The 16,747-nt window shown below is 33.7% G+C and overlaps 2 protein-coding genes across 2 annotated transcripts; one reads left to right on the forward strand and one right to left on the reverse strand.

The window, feature by feature from the left end:
- Positions 1-3,754: 3,754 nt before the first annotated feature.
- Positions 3,755-6,608, reverse strand: LOC123309988 (protein lethal(2)denticleless). Its single transcript, XM_044893319.1, has 2 exons — positions 6,439-6,608; positions 3,755-6,381 (listed from the first exon to the last, which is right to left on the reverse strand). The coding sequence occupies exons 1-2, from the start codon at positions 6,479-6,481 to the stop codon at positions 4,583-4,585; spliced, it is 1,842 nt and encodes a 613-aa protein (XP_044749254.1). The 5' UTR covers positions 6,482-6,608; the 3' UTR covers positions 3,755-4,582.
- Positions 6,609-8,446: 1,838 nt separating this feature from the next.
- LOC123309490 (probable cytochrome P450 49a1) lies at positions 8,447-14,402 on the forward strand. The gene is made up of 10 exons (XM_044892640.1): positions 8,447-8,727; positions 10,237-10,483; positions 11,600-11,716; positions 12,139-12,215; positions 12,273-12,468; positions 12,527-12,674; positions 12,779-12,948; positions 13,158-13,236; positions 13,371-13,574; positions 14,206-14,402. The coding sequence occupies exons 1-10, from the start codon at positions 8,544-8,546 to the stop codon at positions 14,326-14,328; spliced, it is 1,545 nt and encodes a 514-aa protein (XP_044748575.1). The 5' UTR covers positions 8,447-8,543; the 3' UTR covers positions 14,329-14,402.
- The last annotated feature ends 2,345 nt before the right edge of the window (positions 14,403-16,747 follow it).

Raw genomic sequence — 16,747 nt, forward strand, 5'->3', positions numbered from 1 at the left:
TGAGCAAGGGGTAAGACCCCCCTAAAATGACCTATTTGCTACTCTGTCTGAAAATCAGGGTGTTCTATTACTGTCCTAGGATATGGAGTGCATAGGAGTTGTTTTGAAGATTCTAGAAAACCAAACAATTCATGATTCAATAGAGAATTGCACTCCAGAGAGCTCTTCGAAGTCAACTCGAAAATGAAAAGTTGAAAAACAAAAAAATTTATTTTCTCCTAAACAGTATCAGATATGTTTAAGTTTGGTATGAAAATATAGGTTTTCGAATACGCTGAATCTATTGCAACCATTTCCAGAAGCCTATCTCCCTTCGTTTAGATTTTCATCTTGGAAATGGCATTTTTTCAAAAATTGCAAATTTCAATCTGCGATATCTCCTGTTATATTCGTCTGATCCAATTGGGATTTCCGGTTATATAATCAGCGTTGCCTAGGCTTCCATCCTAGCACAAAAACTCGATTTTGAAAATCTCGAATTTTTGGGTCAAAAATGAGCAAGGGGTAAGACCCCCCTAAAATGACCTATTTGCTACTCTGTCTGAAAATCAGGGTGTTCTATTACTGTCCTAGGATATGGAGTGCATAGGAGTTGTTTTGAAGATTCTAGAAAACCACACAGTTGATGATTCAATAGAGAATTGAACTCCAGAGAGCTCTTCGAAGTCAACTCGAAAATGAAAAATTGAAAAACAAAAAAATTTATTTTCTCCTAAACAGTATCAGATATGTTTATGTTTGGTATGAAAATATAGGTTTTCGAATACGCTGAATCTATTGCAACCATTTCCAGAAGCCTATCTCCCTTCGTTTAGATTTTCATCTCCGAAATGGCATTTTTTCAAAAATTGCAAATTTCAATCTGCGATATCTCCTGTTATATTCGTCTGATCCAATTGGGATTTCCGGTTATATAATCAGCGTTGCCTAGGCTTCCATCCTAGCACAAAAACTCGATTTTGAAAATCTCGATTTTTTGGGTCAAAAATGAGCAAGGGGTAAGACCCCCCTAAAATGACCTATTTGCTACTCTGTATAAAAATCAGGCTGTTCTATTACTATCCTAGGATATTGATTGCATAGAATTTGTTTTGAAGATTCTAGAAAACCAAACAACTGATGATTCAATAGAGAATTGCACTCCAGAGAGCTCTTCGAAGTCAACTCGGAAATGAAAAGTTGAAAAACAAAAAAATTTATTTTCTCCTAAACAGTATCAGATATGTTTGAGTTTGGTATGGAAATATAGGTTTTCGAATACGCTGAATCTATTGTAACCATTTCCAGAAGCCTATCTCCCTTCGTTTAGATTTTCATCTCCGAAATGGCATTTTTTCAAAAATTGCAAATTTCAATCTGCGATATCTCCTGTTATATTCGTCTGATCCAATTGGGATTTCCGGTTATATAATCAGCGTTGCCTAGGCTTCCATCCTAGCACAAAAACTCGATTTTGAAAATCTCGATTTTTTGGGTCAAAAATGAGCAAGGGGTAAGACCCCCCTAAAATGACCTATTTGCTACTCTGTCTGAAAATCTGAAAATGAGCAAGGGGTAAGACCCCCCCAAAATGACCTATTTGCTACTCTGTCTGAAAATCAGGGTGTTCTATTACTGTCCTAGGATATGGATAGCATAGAATTTGTTTTGAAGATTCTAGAAAACCAAACAATTGATGTTTCAATAGAGAATTGCGCTCCAGAGAGCTCTTCGAAGTCAACTCGAAAATGAAAAGTTGAAAAACAAAAAAATTTATTTTCTCCTGAACAGTATCAGATATGTTTAAGTTTGTATGAAAATATAGGTTTTCGAATACGCTGAATCTATTGCAACCATTTCCAGAAGCCTATCTCCCTTCGTTTAGATTTTCATCTCCTAAATGGCATTTTTTCAAAAATTGGAAATTTCAATCGGCGATATTTCCTGATATATTCGTCTGATCCAATTGGGATTTCCGGTTATATAATCAGCGTTGCCTAGGCTTCCATCCTAGCACAAAAACTCGATTTTGAAAATCTCGATTTTTTGGGTCAAAAATGAGCAAGGGGTAAGACCCCCCTAAAATGACCTATTTGCTACTCTGTCTGAAAATCAGGGTGTTCTATTACTGTCCTAGGATATGGAGTGCATAGGAGTTGTTTTGAAGATTCTAGAAAACCAAACAATTCATGATTCAATAGAGAATTGCACTCCAGAGAGCTCTTCGAAGTCAACTCGAAAATGAAAAGTTGAAAAACAAAAAAATTTATTTTCTCCTAAACAGTATCAGATATGTTTAAGTTTGGTATGAAAATATAGGTTTTCGAATACGCTGAATCTATTGCAACCATTTCCAGAAGCCTATCTCCCTTCGTTTAGATTTTCATCTTGGAAATGGCATTTTTTCAAAAATTGCAAATTTCAATCTGCGATATCTCCTGTTATATTCGTCTGATCCAATTGGGATTTCCGGTTATATAATCAGCGTTGCCTAGGCTTCCATCCTAGCACAAAAACTCGATTTTGAAAATCTCGAATTTTTGGGTCAAAAATGAGCAAGGGGTAAGACCCCCCTAAAATGACCTATTTGCTACTCTGTATGAAAATCAGGCTGTTCTATTACTATCCTAAGATATTGATTGCATAGAATTTGTTTTGAAGATTCTAGAAAACCAAACAACTGATGGTTCAATAGAGAATTGCACTCCAGAGAGCTCTTCGAAGTCAACTCGAAAATGAAAAGTTGAAAAACAAAAAAATTTATTTTCTCCTTAACAGTATCAGATATGTTTAAGTTTGGTATGGAAATATAGGTTTTCGAATACGCTGAATCTATTGCAAACATTTCCAGAAGCCTATCTCCCTCCGTTCAGATTTTCATTTCCGAAATGGCATTTTTTCAAAAATTGCAAATTTCAACCTGCGATATCTCCTGTTATATTCGTCTGATCCAATTGGGATTTCCGGTTATATAATCAGCGTTGCCTAGGCTTCCATCCTAGCACAAAAACTCGATTTTGAAAATCTCGATTTTTTGGGTCAAAAATGAGCAAGGGGTAAGACCCCCCTAAAATGACCTATTTGCTACTCTGTATGAAAATCAGGCTGTTCTATTACTATCCTAGGATATTGATTGCATAGAATTTGTTTTGAAGATTCTAGAAAACCAAACAATTGATGATTCAATAGAGAATTGCACTTCAGAGAGCTTTTCGAAGTCAACTCGAAAATAAAAAGTTGAAAAACAAAAAAATTTATTTTCTCCTTAACAGTATCAGATATGTTGAAGTTTGGTATGAAAATATAGGTTTTGGAATACGCTGAATCTATTGAAACTATTTTCAGAAGCCTATCTCCCTTTGTTCAGATTTTTATCTTCGAAAGGCATTTTTCAAAAATCACAAATTTCACTTGAGAATTAATCAAGTTCGAATGGTTGTGGCGAGATGGATGAACTCCTCAAATTTATTACAAGAAGAATTGCTCTATCAGAATATGTATCATATTTAGATCCACGATAAATATCCTGATCAGCATTGCAGAGGCTTCCTCCCCTGCACAAAAACTCGATTTCGAAAATCTAATTTTTTTGGTCAAAAATGAGCAATTGCTACTCTGTCTGAAAATCAGGGTGTTCTACTACTGTCCTGAGGTATGGGGTGAATAGGAGTTCTTTTGAAGAATCTAGATGTTGAATTGTATAATCATTTGAATAATAGGCTGAAAAATCATGGAACAAGGGCGAGTGAACTCACAAAATGAAAGATATACGATTAAAAACTACATTTTATTTCAAACACTTTGTCTAATCATACAACATATATTTACAGTAAAAATGTACAATGAATAAATGTAAACACTGCAGCTAAAGTTATTATATTATTCATATGAGTAAGACAGGGAGATCAGTTCTAACTTCAATAACTAGCAGAAGTTCTACATAAAGACAGCTTTCTGAATTTTAGTTGTGATAACACAGTAAAATAGACTAGACAATTTTTAAATTCAGTTCATTCAAAAATTTCTATTCCAAAGGTACAGAATGATATTTCGTCAAAATTATATTTGTGAACAAAAATATAAGGATATATAACGATGCTCATAGGCATCATCAGGTTTTTGTATTATCAAAATTTTCTTCTTCAAAACTGAACTATAGAAATGAAAGTTATTGTTAAACATAAGGGAAGTAAATAATTCATGTTTGAATTTTATATAAAATAGAAAAATATCATGAAATCAAAAAAAATCTGCATAACGTAGTCTAATTACAGTTGCAAGAAATTGATGAAATTTATTTTAGAAATTTATAGAATGGAAAGAAGAAAATTCAGAATATATTTTTCTAAGAATTTCTCTTAGTCGAATCATGTCCTGATGTGTGTGCCACATCAACAGCTTGATTGTAAGTATGAGAATTTTCTCAGAATGTGTTGACATAATTTTCATTTACATGTTTTAAAAACATCAAAACTAAAATTCTTTGTTTCCACTAATTTGAGATTATAAGCTTATAATGTAAAATGTCAAGTATTAATATAAATAAGGATTAAAAAATTTATAAAAAATGTTGAATGGGATAATAATGCTCACATAATATTCATCATTGCTTATGCATGCAATTATTATTCCCCAAATTATCACAATCATTACACCCCTTCAAAGCAGAAGGAAGTTTTTCACTTTTGGAACTATTATTAGTCATTTTGAAATACCTTAGGAGGGGGCTTTTCTGTGCTAAAGTCTTGGTGGAAGTCTTACTTTTGGGCGTCGTTTCTAACTTGGCAATTTTGGCATTAAGTTCACCGGAAGTTTCTAACATTTTCCTCTTGAAACTATAATCAATCCTCAATTTCGTCAACCAATCACAATGCTTCTTCTTTGGTGGTGAAAAATTCAGATGAGGAGCAACGCCATCCATCACGTAATTGGGCAAATCCTTCAATGGCGAAAGATCGCTGAATTTACGTTTGTTAGGATTATTCTGATCGAGATTCTGGATACCAACTAGATTGGCAAACAACTTACGAGGCCCAAATTGTGAATTGAGTCTTTTGCTGGGGCTGATTTCATCATCGACTTTCCTTTTGTTCGAATGGTTACAATTTTCACAGAATCTCTCGTTATCCGTGCAACATAAGCATCTCTCACAGGAATTAATGAATTTTTTCGGGATATTTTTCAATAAGTCTTTATTCACTAAGTGCCTTTTCAATCTTGGTTTATTCCAACTGTTGAATAAAGGCAAAATTTCCGCTTTACCTTGACCTTCTATTTCGAAGTTTTCTGGTAAGTCTTCCGTACCAATTTTCCATAACTTGTGCTTGATATCGTCGGAACAAGTCACGATACAAGGATCTGTGCTTTGATACCATGCGACACAAGTAACTTCAGCGGTATGACCTGTAAGCTTACATATCGGTTCCGGATGTTTCAGATTCCAGATATAAGCATTCTCATCGCTACTTCCACTTATTAGATATGAACCATCTTTACTGAGAGCGGATTTTATATAGAAGGTGTTATTTTGATGACCAGTATATGTCATAATTGGATTAACGTTATATGTACCGATGTTATAACAATAAATACTACTATCTAAACAATTGACATATAATCTCAGATTTTCAGAATCTATTATTAAATTACTATATCCATGTCTTGCTGATTTACCAGGATAAGGCAGCGTATACCTGGGCAGGGGATCCCGTTTACTATTATAGTGTGTTTTCCTGAGATCCCACACTTTAACACAACCATCTCCGGCTCCACACGATATAAGAGTATTAGAATTTTGAAACGCTAACCCTGTCACAGAATTGTTTTGGCTGCATAACACGACATTTTTTTTATTTCTAGATGGTGTTACAGCTTTTGTCACATGGGATTTGCTTATGAGGATATCACTCTTTCCAATCAATGAATCATTACAAGGATTCTCAGCACGAATGTCCCATACAATTATGTTACCATCTCGTCCTCCTGTTGCAAATATACTGGGATCATCTCTACTGGATGCTATGCTCTTCACCGATCTTTCATGTTTCAAGAACGTACTCTCTTCTCTTATTCCACTACTCGAAACATCATACAATTTACTACTATGGTCACCTGAAGCGGTCACAATTTTCATTTGTTGAAATAGCCATGTTAAATCAAAAATTGCATTATTATGTGCCCTCAATCCTATTCGCTCCTCTCCTTTCTTAACGTTTTGTATACCTATTTTGCCATCTTCATTAGCAAGTGCCAAGATATGTTCAAAATTTTTTCTCTCTGAGAATTTGCAAGCAAATATTGGCGAATCAGGGAGAAGGTCCACACTGGGATAGATCTGGGTGAAACTATCGTTTTTTAAACATCTCAATCTTTCCAGATAGGGCTCATAACTCTTATACTTCCCTAAAATAAAAATATTATTTACATCGAATTGTGGTTGGTAAGAGTTTAAGTAATTACCATGACCATATTGCTGATTGAAATGGCCTATGACGGGATGCATAATTGCATTTTAATGCGTATTCTATCAATTGAACTAATAATCCGGCTTATTAAATTTTAAACAAGGTTAAAATTCTGGAATAAGCGGGAAAATCCGTTATTTCAATAATCTGTTTGTTTGTCTTCGAAAAACTCACATAGAAAACTAACCTACTGACATGAGTCATCTGTCGTATTCGTGACAGCTGCGTTTGATATTCTATGTTGAAAACAGTGGCGTAGCGCATTGTTTTCTCCCCATACATTTCGGAATTATCTTCACAACGAGAAACCGAGTGACCGAACAGTGCACGATTCCCTTGTCCTATTCGGAAGATTATTATATTTATCATTTGGACAGAAAAATCAGTAATTCTTTGAAATACCAGAAAACTGGATAACTGATCTCTTATACTGCGCATCCACCATTTTTTATTTGCTAGGTTTCTAGTGCATCTGAAGCGTTCTGAAAAATCTTAAATGAATTCACCAATCACACAAGAGCAAATCCCTGTTATTTAAAAGTTTTACTGTCCGCAAGACTTTCAATAACGAAGCACTTGTGATTTACGTGGTTCTCATTAATTTTTCATAATCAGTTCTCAATTTTTAAAATTCATTTTTGGTTGAAGTTGAAAGCCTAGAGGATTGTTGAGAACTGGCACTAGATTTCTGTATCAAACTCATTGTTCTTAAACGTATCTGGATGACCGACGGCAGTGAACTCATTTTTTAATTGGAAATTCGCATGCTTCTGAACATGAACTGTAGTAATCTCATTGCGATAGGTTAATTATTGGTGATACTAAACCAAAACGGAGCATGTTGAAGATTTCCCTCGGGTTGTAGGAGAATAATTTGTGCTAATTCTCGTTTTTCTCTGCTATTATTATGTACCTATAATCTAGCTTCAACGGTGATCACTTTTTGCATCAATGAATTTTTGTGCATGGTATACATCAGTTCGTTCACTTTAACGAAGAATAATGAAGTAGAATGAGATCACGGAAAGAAATTGCATTGCGGTTATATAACGGTTAAAAACTCGCTTCACTTTGAATCGAATTCGGAAATATGTATAATTAACTTTCATTGTAAAACCGTTGAAATCGACTGATATTTGAGAAAGCTCGAAATAGAATTGAAATATTCGGATTTATTTCCTAAATCTGCAAATTTCACTGCGGATGTTGATCCTGCCAAACTTCATATGTTGAATACTTCCCATTTCCCTAAATAATAACAGAACTGTTAACAGTAAATGTTGATCAACATTTTATGAGTGAAGTTTATCAAGTTCGTTTTGGCAACTGATGGACCTGTTCGGCTCTAATCATTTTTATTTTGTTTTGCGAGATGAAATCTTATTTTCAGAAAATAATGGTTTCTTTTCATGGACGTACAAACAAAATGAATCAACCAACCCTGGGTTTGAAAAAAACAAACCTACACAGTGCATCCCGAAATTGAAAAATTATGATTCTGTGTCGAGAAATAGGAATATTGTGACTTGATTCATTGAAGTATATTGAAAGGCACAACCATGAATGTTCAAAAATGTGCTATCGGGAAAATTATAGAATAAAAGCATGGATAGTTATCAGGAAAAAACAATTTTTCAACTAGAAAGTACCTTTTTCTGTGAGAATAAATGATATCTTAAAGACTAAATGAAATTTGGATTAGAAAATTCCGGTAGTTTCGACATAATCATAAAAAAGTGAAATTTTCTCATTTCGACACCCTGTATCTTGGAAATTTTTGCACCGAACCTACCCAAATTATTTTGCTACATATCGTAGCAACGGTATCACCTTTTTTAAAAAAAATATTGTATAAGAAAAAGACGAGGGAAAGCTCCATTGATAAAAATTCAGATACATTGCTATTAAAAACCAATTGGTACCGGAGGTACCCATGTGGATCACTCAAGGATTTTGGTCTGGTGGGAATAAGAATATGGACTATGGGGGATCAGTGATTATGGCGATCTGCACGCAATTTCTTCAAAAGTTTACCGCTGTCTTGGATCCGGTACACTTCAGCATTTAGATCTCAACGTCGGTTATGTGTCAGTTTTAAAAATGTTTTCGAAGGTGTCTCGAATTTCCAAAAAATACGTAGGGTGTAGATTTGCTCAAACAGTACACCCTGGTGTTATCGATTGTGAGAGTTCAGAGTGGAATAGTGCATTACCCTACGATAGTATACCAGGACCAAAGGCTCTACCCTTAGTTGGAAACACATGGAGATTTTTACCCTTTATAGGTAGGCCTTCAGTTAATCTAGTAAGAAGTTACGAAAAATGAAACATAGCTCAGTAATTTTTTATAGTCAGTTTAGTGATGGATTGAAAAAATAGTTTTTTATGGATTTCAAAGATTTTTTAATCATTCATCATGATTCAGATAAATATCTTCGAATGGTGGAAGATCTATGAGAAAGAACTTTTCAAATTAGGATGAAAAAAATTAGGGTATCAGGGCCATGCTTTGGAAAAGTTTGTGGAGAAATACAAGTTGATTCATGATTTATGGGAGGAAATATAATTTTTCTTGAAAAATTATTGTAGAAAAAACCACTGATTATTATTCTTGATGTTATTTCCGAAATAATATAAGTATTTCCTCCTCCATAGTATAGCATTCAAATTCGATTTTTTTGCCACAAGATCATTTCGTACTCTGTCAGGTGATTTTTATTGAATCAAATTACACTTTCGACCTCGTTAAAATGAAAGTTTTGCATGCAAGGAATATAAAATATAAGTGTGAAGTAACACAGTGATCAAGTATTGAATCAGATATTGATTTCCCAACTTTTTATTCGGATCTCGAAACTCTTGATGACATTTCTCGACAGCCTGACCTTCTTTAGTAATGGTTAATAATTTTTAAATTGCAAAAATAACCAAAATTTTTGATATCACAAACTTTTGCAACGAATATTTTTCTTCAGTACCTACCTACCTTATTTCATCTCAATCTTTTTTGAAATAGATACAATTTTTGCAGTGCTTTATTAGGTATATGAATATGAGGTATAACTATTATTAATAATCTTCTGAATTACCAATGATGGTAAGCAATTTCTATTGTTATGGTAATTGCCAATAAAATTTCGACATGGCATAACAAGTGACTTATTATTGCACTTCTTTACACCTACTGCCAAGAATGTGCGAGATTCTTCTTATGAATATTACGTATGATCTTAAACAAATTGTAAAATAACGGATGATACCCATATCGTAACTTCCTTTCGATTGTAAATAGAACCTTGGCATAATTTCAACCTTCATTGATCTCACGTTTTAGTTCAAGGAATTCAAGAGCTTATATATTTATCTTACCATTCTCATCTCCAATCATTTTGCATATTATGCCTTCACCACCAATTTTTTCATTAAGACTAGAACAATTCTGGAAAATATACTGCTCAAAAATTGAAGTGGTTAATTTATTGCGAACATGTATAAACAGATATGAAAAACGATTCTGAATATGCTTACTGATGTATTAACGACCAGTTTCATAATGAAATTTAAAGGGTCCTTTAGTGTCATTTTGAGTAGGATTGAAGGAAGCTTTAAAATTAAAGGAACTTTAAGTTTGATTATGAAAGTGTCCGTAAGTTAGGTGTCTACATACTGTAAAGCTACCTGAAATCGCAACAGTAATAAAGCGATAACCTGGTGAAGAAATGAGCAAATTAAAGATTCTATCTGGAGGTGCCTGCAGGCTTAAAAAATGTTCTTTCTTGCATTTTAAATTTAAGGTGACTTCAAAATCGAGCACATCGACAAAGTATGCAGACAACTGCATCAGACATATGGCAAAATAGTGAAGATGGAGGGACTTCTTGGAAGGCCAGATATGTTGTTCCTTTTCGATCCTGACTTGATCGAACGTGTGTTTAGACAAGAAGACACCTTGCCCTATAGACCTTCCATGCCTTCGCTGACCTATTATAAGCACAAATATAAGAGAGAGATTTTTGGAGAAAATGGGGGTGTAATTGCAGTGTGAGTCAAGTTTATAATTCTTTTCTACTTAGGGGTAAAGTTATATAAATGTGGTATCAGGCCTTAGCCTAGTTGAAAATTTGTAACTGAGTACTAGAGAAACTCTTCAGACCAAAATTATAGTCATTGTAATAACTACACCATGAAATAATGTCATGAACTACTTCTCACAGCACAGCATTATTTCCATTTTTTACTTTGGATGTCGTTTTAAGTTACTGACATTTCAAAATTGTTATTTTATCATTACTGAATTTCAGTATACGCTGACACAAGGCTTAAAATCAACATGATATTTGTTTGAATAGAAAATCTACATGATGATGACAAAATGCAATAGTTAAATTTTCATATCCATTGATTTATCCACTACAAATCAGTATAAATTGAACCTCCTCTACTTTCTTGTTAATAAAATGCAATTAATTACAAGTCAATACACTTAATATTATATTCAATCATTAGTAATAATTGACGCGAGGAAATTGAAAACAAATCTTCTCATGATATCCTCAAAATGTTGCGAATTCTATTGAATATTTTTGAACCTAATGATTTTCAAAATTTAAAACCGTTATGGAATATACAGAACTTACAGGAGTCTTTGACTCGTACAGATATTTCAACAGTAGATTCTGGAGGTCGCAAAAAACACTTTTTTCCTATACCATTTTTTTCAATTCGGCTGTGATAAAATGATATATCCATTTTAAATATTGATTAGCATCCAACTTAGTATCAAGAGTTGGGTATTTTTATTGTACTTTATGGTCATAATGAGAAAACTGGAAGACGTGGGTGATATCTTGTGTTCGAAAATGATTCATAAAATGAATAAAAAACTATATTCCGAAATTCAGTTCATTCGATAAAACCGTTTGTGAGATAGCACTGAGAATATCCTTTTTTATGGTTTTTTAACAGCCTGTATCTTTTAAACCGAGCCGATTCGGAAAAAATGGTAAAGGAAAAAAGTGCTTATTTTGACCTCAAGAATCTACAGATGAAATATTTGTACAAGTCAAAGACTCACCCTGTATGCATGAAATTGTGTTCAACAAAATATTCACAGCTCATTTCATTATTTATGTGAAATAATATTTTGAAAATTTTCAGACATGGAGAAGAATGGCAAAAATTCAGGTCTAAAGTGAACCAGATCATGTTACAACCATCGGTAGCGAACCAATATATTGATACAATAAATGAGGCTTCAGATCAATTCGTCGAAAGGTAATATTAATGAATAATTCTACATATTTTTAAGATCCCACCAACAATACAACTCGAGTTTGCCAAGGTGCGATATGTAGCTATAGATTTTGGCCAATCAAGAAAGAATTATTAGATTTCCAATAAATTTTTTTCATTTCGAGATGTTTTTGTAACTAATTAGGAGGAATCAACATATGCTGTTAGTTCTTCAGATCTCGATATGATTGAAAATAGATCGAATCAAGGAAATAGCAGAATAACAATGAGAACTGTTTCTCAATCTTTATTTATATTGATTTTACTTCCTCGTTTTTATGAAAGCTAGCGGAACACACATCACAATGTGGTGAAATATATTCTGATGAAATCGTCTGATAACTCAAAAGTATGGCCATTAGAAGAACCCGAACAAAATTTTATTGATTAAGAATGTTTTCCAGAATCGAGTACTTGAAAGATACTAGGGAGGAAGTTCCAGGAGATTTCCTGAATGAGATACACAAATGGTCCTTAGAATGTGAGTACAGTAACGTGCAAATTTTTCTAGTTGGTGTTAGGTTGAAATTTTTTGCAGCTCTGGCTAGGGTAGCTCTCGATATCAAGTTAAACTGTCTGGTGGAGAATCCAAGACAGCATACGCAAGAATTAATCGATGCTGTGAACACCTTCTTCATGGGGGTTCCAATATTGGAGTTGAAGAATCCGATGTGGAGGATCCTACCCACTCCTACGTTCAGAAGTTACATTAATGCTCTGGATACAATTTACGAGTGAGTATCTTTTGAAGTATTATTATACCAGAAAAATAGCTAAATTAACATCTTACAGATTATGCAATCAGCACATAGAAGAAGCTATGAAAAGGGCCTCATTGCCTGGCGAAAAATGTTCTGTGCTACAGCGGGTATTGAAGAATCACGATTCGAAAATAGCCAAGAATTTAGCACTCGATTTGTTCCTTGTAGGAATAGACACAGTGAGTATTTATCTTAGATACTTTCAAAATTTATTTCTGTTACCCATATCCACTTATTCATCGAATTTTTTATTTCAATAATCTTTATCTCCTTGATATTTCAGACCTCCAATGCAGTAGCATCAGTTTTATATCAGCTGGCGCAGCATCCAGACATCCAAGAAAAACTATATGAAACTCTCAGCATGGAAGGATTTCTCGAGGAATCTACTATAGATCTAAAATTTTTGAAGAAAGCTGGGTATTTGAAAGCTTGTATTAAAGAAACTATGAGGTAAGTCAAGAATTTATAGGTGCAACAAATGGCATGACTTTTTCAATTTGCAAAATGGCAAGTTCAAATTAGGAACTGTTCAGCAGTGCTCAGTGCAAAAGTAGAACCCATTATTGACTTATGAATAATGACGATAATACCTTATAAATCATCAAGTCAACAGAATTATGGGAACAATTGATGGGTTTCACAAAAATTTCAAATTGCAGGATGTTTCCGGTTGTTATAGGAAATGGAAGATGTACCACTAGCAACTCTGTGGTAGGGGGTTACCAAGTACCGAAAGGGGTGAGATATTTTTTCGAATATTTTCATAGGATCAGTAAATCTCATCTTCATATCCATGTTATATATGTGGAGGATATAAACATTGATAAGAATTTGCGAAATAATATATACTAGTGTATTATTTATATTTTCAGGTACAAGTGATATTTCAACACTATGTGATAAGTAATCTAGACGAGTATTTTCCTAGAAGTTCCGAATTTTTGCCTGAACGATGGCTGTCCAAGGATCAGAATAACACAAGACATAACTTTGCTTCGTTGCCATTCGGATTTGGAAAACGGATGTGTTTAGGAAGACGGTTTGCTGATTTGGAAATGCAGATTGTCATTGCGAAGGTAAAGGCTTATTTGTGAACTGAAAAATTAAATGACATGATTTTCACCTACATGAGTTAATTTGAAAAAAATAATCAGTTTCATACTGAAGAAATTTGAGCTGTTCTATGGGTAAATTGTTTTCCTATCATTTCGTTTCAAATCACTTTCTAGTGTGAATATAAATTAAAATCTCCTTATTTCAACCTATTTCAATTTCTACCATACTGATACATTTTTTCGATCTTTGCGTGTTTGTATTCAAAATCGTATTTTTTTTTAATATCTATATGAGTGCAAGTTGTTCGTTTTGCACTGTTCAACACGAATCAATATAATAGCAGATGAAAAAAAGTTTTTGCAAAGTGGGGAACATTTCAGTGGAGTTGATTTCGAAAAAGAAATTAAATGAATATTCTAGTAGTTACTCAAGTATTTTGTGAGTGCCTCTCAAATCTCGGATTTATCGATTTGTCCTTGCATATGCACAGATTACAATTTGGCGGATTCACCTGTTCGAAATGATGTTAATCTGTAATGAATCGAATTATAACTTCATCTGAATCAGTGAAATGATGCATTTTTGTAGCAGAAGTGAAAAAAAAAAACCTTTTTTTTTGATGATTAATATCATTCTATCAATTTTTTTCAGGTCATTAAAAACTACAAAGTCTCATACAACTATCCCTCCTTGGATTACCACATTCATCCAATGTTCACACCAAACGGACCTCTCAGATTCAAATTTGAAAGGAGAATACCAAAGACTGATTGATGGAATGCGAAAATGATTTTTATTATATTTTTGTGTTGATCTATGTAATAGAATAAATATGTGTGTTGTTATAATTGTCTTGATTCATTTGGCGAAATATGCCAGGCTGTAAAACAAAGATCATCAATCAACTCCATATATAACTTCTAGAAGTAGATAATTGTGATGATAGTTTTGGTGTCTGAAATATGATGAAATGAAGGTTTTAGCGGCATGCAGACAGGAATTGAATTTTGGGTGGTACTTTTTTCAGAATTCAATTCCTGTAGATAATTGTGTCTATCCTGTTTATCCAAAGTTCGGATTATTTCTTTGCTCAATCTCGATGCGATATCTCCTGTTATATTCGTCTGATCCAATTGAGATTTCCGGTTCTATAATCAACATTGCCAAGGCTTCCACCTTAGCACAAAAACTCGATTTTTTGGGTCCAAAATGAGCAAGGGGTTAGACCCCCCTAAAATGACCTATTTGCTACTCTGTCTGAAAATCAGGATGTTCTATTACTGTCCTAGGATATGGAGTGCATAGAATTTGTTCAGAAGATTCTGTAAAACCAAACAGTTGATGATTCAATAAAGAATTACACTCCAGAGAGCTCTTCGAAGTCAACTCGAAAATGAAAAGTTGAAAAACAAAAAAATTTATTTTCTCCTAAACAGTATCAGATATGTTTAAGTTTGGTATGGAAATATAGGTTTTCGAATACGCTGAATCTATTGCAACCATTTCCAGAAGCCTATCTCCCTTCGTTTAGATTTTCATCTTCAAAATGGCATTTTTTTCAAAAATTGCAAATTTCAATCTGCGATATCTCCTGATATATTCATCTGATCCAATTGGCATTTCCGGTTATATAATCAGCGTTTCCTAGGCTTCCATCCTAGCACAAAAACTCGATTTTGAAAATCTCGAATTTTTGGGTCAAAAATAAGCAAGGGGTAAGACCCCCCTAAAATGACCTATTTGCTACTCTATCTGAAAATCAGGGTGTTCTATTACTGTCCTAGGATATGGAGTGCATAGAATTTGTTCAGAAGATTCTGGAAAACCAAACAGTTGATGATTCAATAGAGAATTACACTCCAGAGAGCTCTTCGAAGTCAACTCGAAAATGAAAAGTTGAAAAAAAAAAAATTTATTTTCTCCTAAACAGTATCAGATATGTTTAAGTTTGGTATGGAAATATAGGTTTTCGAATACGCTGAATCTATTGCAACTATTTCCAGAAGCCTATCTCCCTTCGTTTAGATTTTCATCTTCAAAATGGCATTTTTTTCAAAAATTGCAAATTTCAATCTGCGATATCTCCTGATATATTCATCTGATCCAATTGGCATTTCCGGTTATATAATCAGCGTTTCCTAGGCTTCCATCCTAGCACAAAAACTCGATTTTGAAAATCTCGAATTTTTGGGTCAAAAATGAGCAAGGGGTAAGACCCCCCTAAAATGACCTATTTGCTACTCTGTCTGAAAATCAGGGTGTTCTATTACTGTCCTAGGATATGGAGTGCATAGAATTTGTTTTGAAGATTCTATAAAACCAAACAATTGATGATTCAATAGAGAATCGCACTCCAGAGAGCTCTTCGAAGTCAACTCGAAAATGAAAAGTTGAAAAACAAAAAAATTTATTTTCTCCTAAACAGTATCAGATATGTTTAAGTTTGGTATGAAAATATAGGTTTTCGTATACGCTGAATCTATTGCAACCATTTCCAGAAGCCTATCTCCCTTCGTTTAGATTTTCATCTTCAAAATGGCATTTTTTCAAAAATTGCAAATTTCAATCTGCGATATCTCCTGATATATTCATCTGATCCAATTGGCATTTCCGGTTATATAATCAGCGTTGCCTAGGCTTCCATCCTAGCACAAAAACTCGATTTCGAAAATCTCGAATTTTTGGGTCAAAAATGAGCAAGGGGTAAGACCCCCCTAAAATGACCTATTTGCTACTCTGTCTGAAAATCAGGGTGTTCTATTACTGTCCTAGGATATGGAGTGCATAGAATTTGTTTTGAAGATTCTATAAAACCAAACAATTGATGATTCAATAGAGAATTGCCCTCCAGAGAGCTCTTCGAAGTCAACTCGAAAATGAAAAGTTGAAAAACAAAAAAATTTATTTTCTCCTAAACAGTATCAGATATGTTTAAGGTTGGTATGGAAATATAGGTTTTCGAATACGCTGAATCTATTGCAACCATTTCCAGAAGCCTATCTCCCTTCGTTTAGATTTTCATCTTCAAAATGGCATTTTTTTCAAAAATTGCAAATTTCAATCTGCGATATCTCCTGATATATTCATCTGATCCAATTGGCATTTCCGGTTATATAATCAGCGTTTCCTAGGCTTCCATCCTAGCACAAAAACTCGATTTTGAAAATCTCGAATTTTTGGGTCAAAAATGAGC

This window comes from Coccinella septempunctata, chromosome 3, assembly GCF_907165205.1.
Source record: "Coccinella septempunctata chromosome 3, icCocSept1.1, whole genome shotgun sequence".
NCBI lineage: Eukaryota > Metazoa > Arthropoda > Insecta > Coleoptera > Coccinellidae > Coccinella > Coccinella septempunctata.

Coding starts and splice junctions, on each gene's coding strand:
- LOC123309490 (XM_044892640.1), top strand. CDS start 8,544: ATGTTTTCGAAGGTGTCTCGAATTTCCAAAAAATACGTAGGGTGTAGA. Junction 10,484..11,599: donor AATGGGGGTGTAATTGCAGT/GTGAGTCAAGTT, acceptor GAAAATTTTCAG/ACATGGAGAAGAATGGCAAA. Junction 13,237..13,370: donor GTTACCAAGTACCGAAAGGG/GTGAGATATTTT, acceptor TTATATTTTCAG/GTACAAGTGATATTTCAACA.
- LOC123309988 (XM_044893319.1), bottom strand. CDS start 6,481: ATGCATCCCGTCATAGGCCATTTCAATCAGCAATATGGTCATG. Junction 6,382..6,438: donor CAATCAGCAATATGGTCATG/GTAATTACTTAA, acceptor TTTTTATTTTAG/GGAAGTATAAGAGTTATGAG.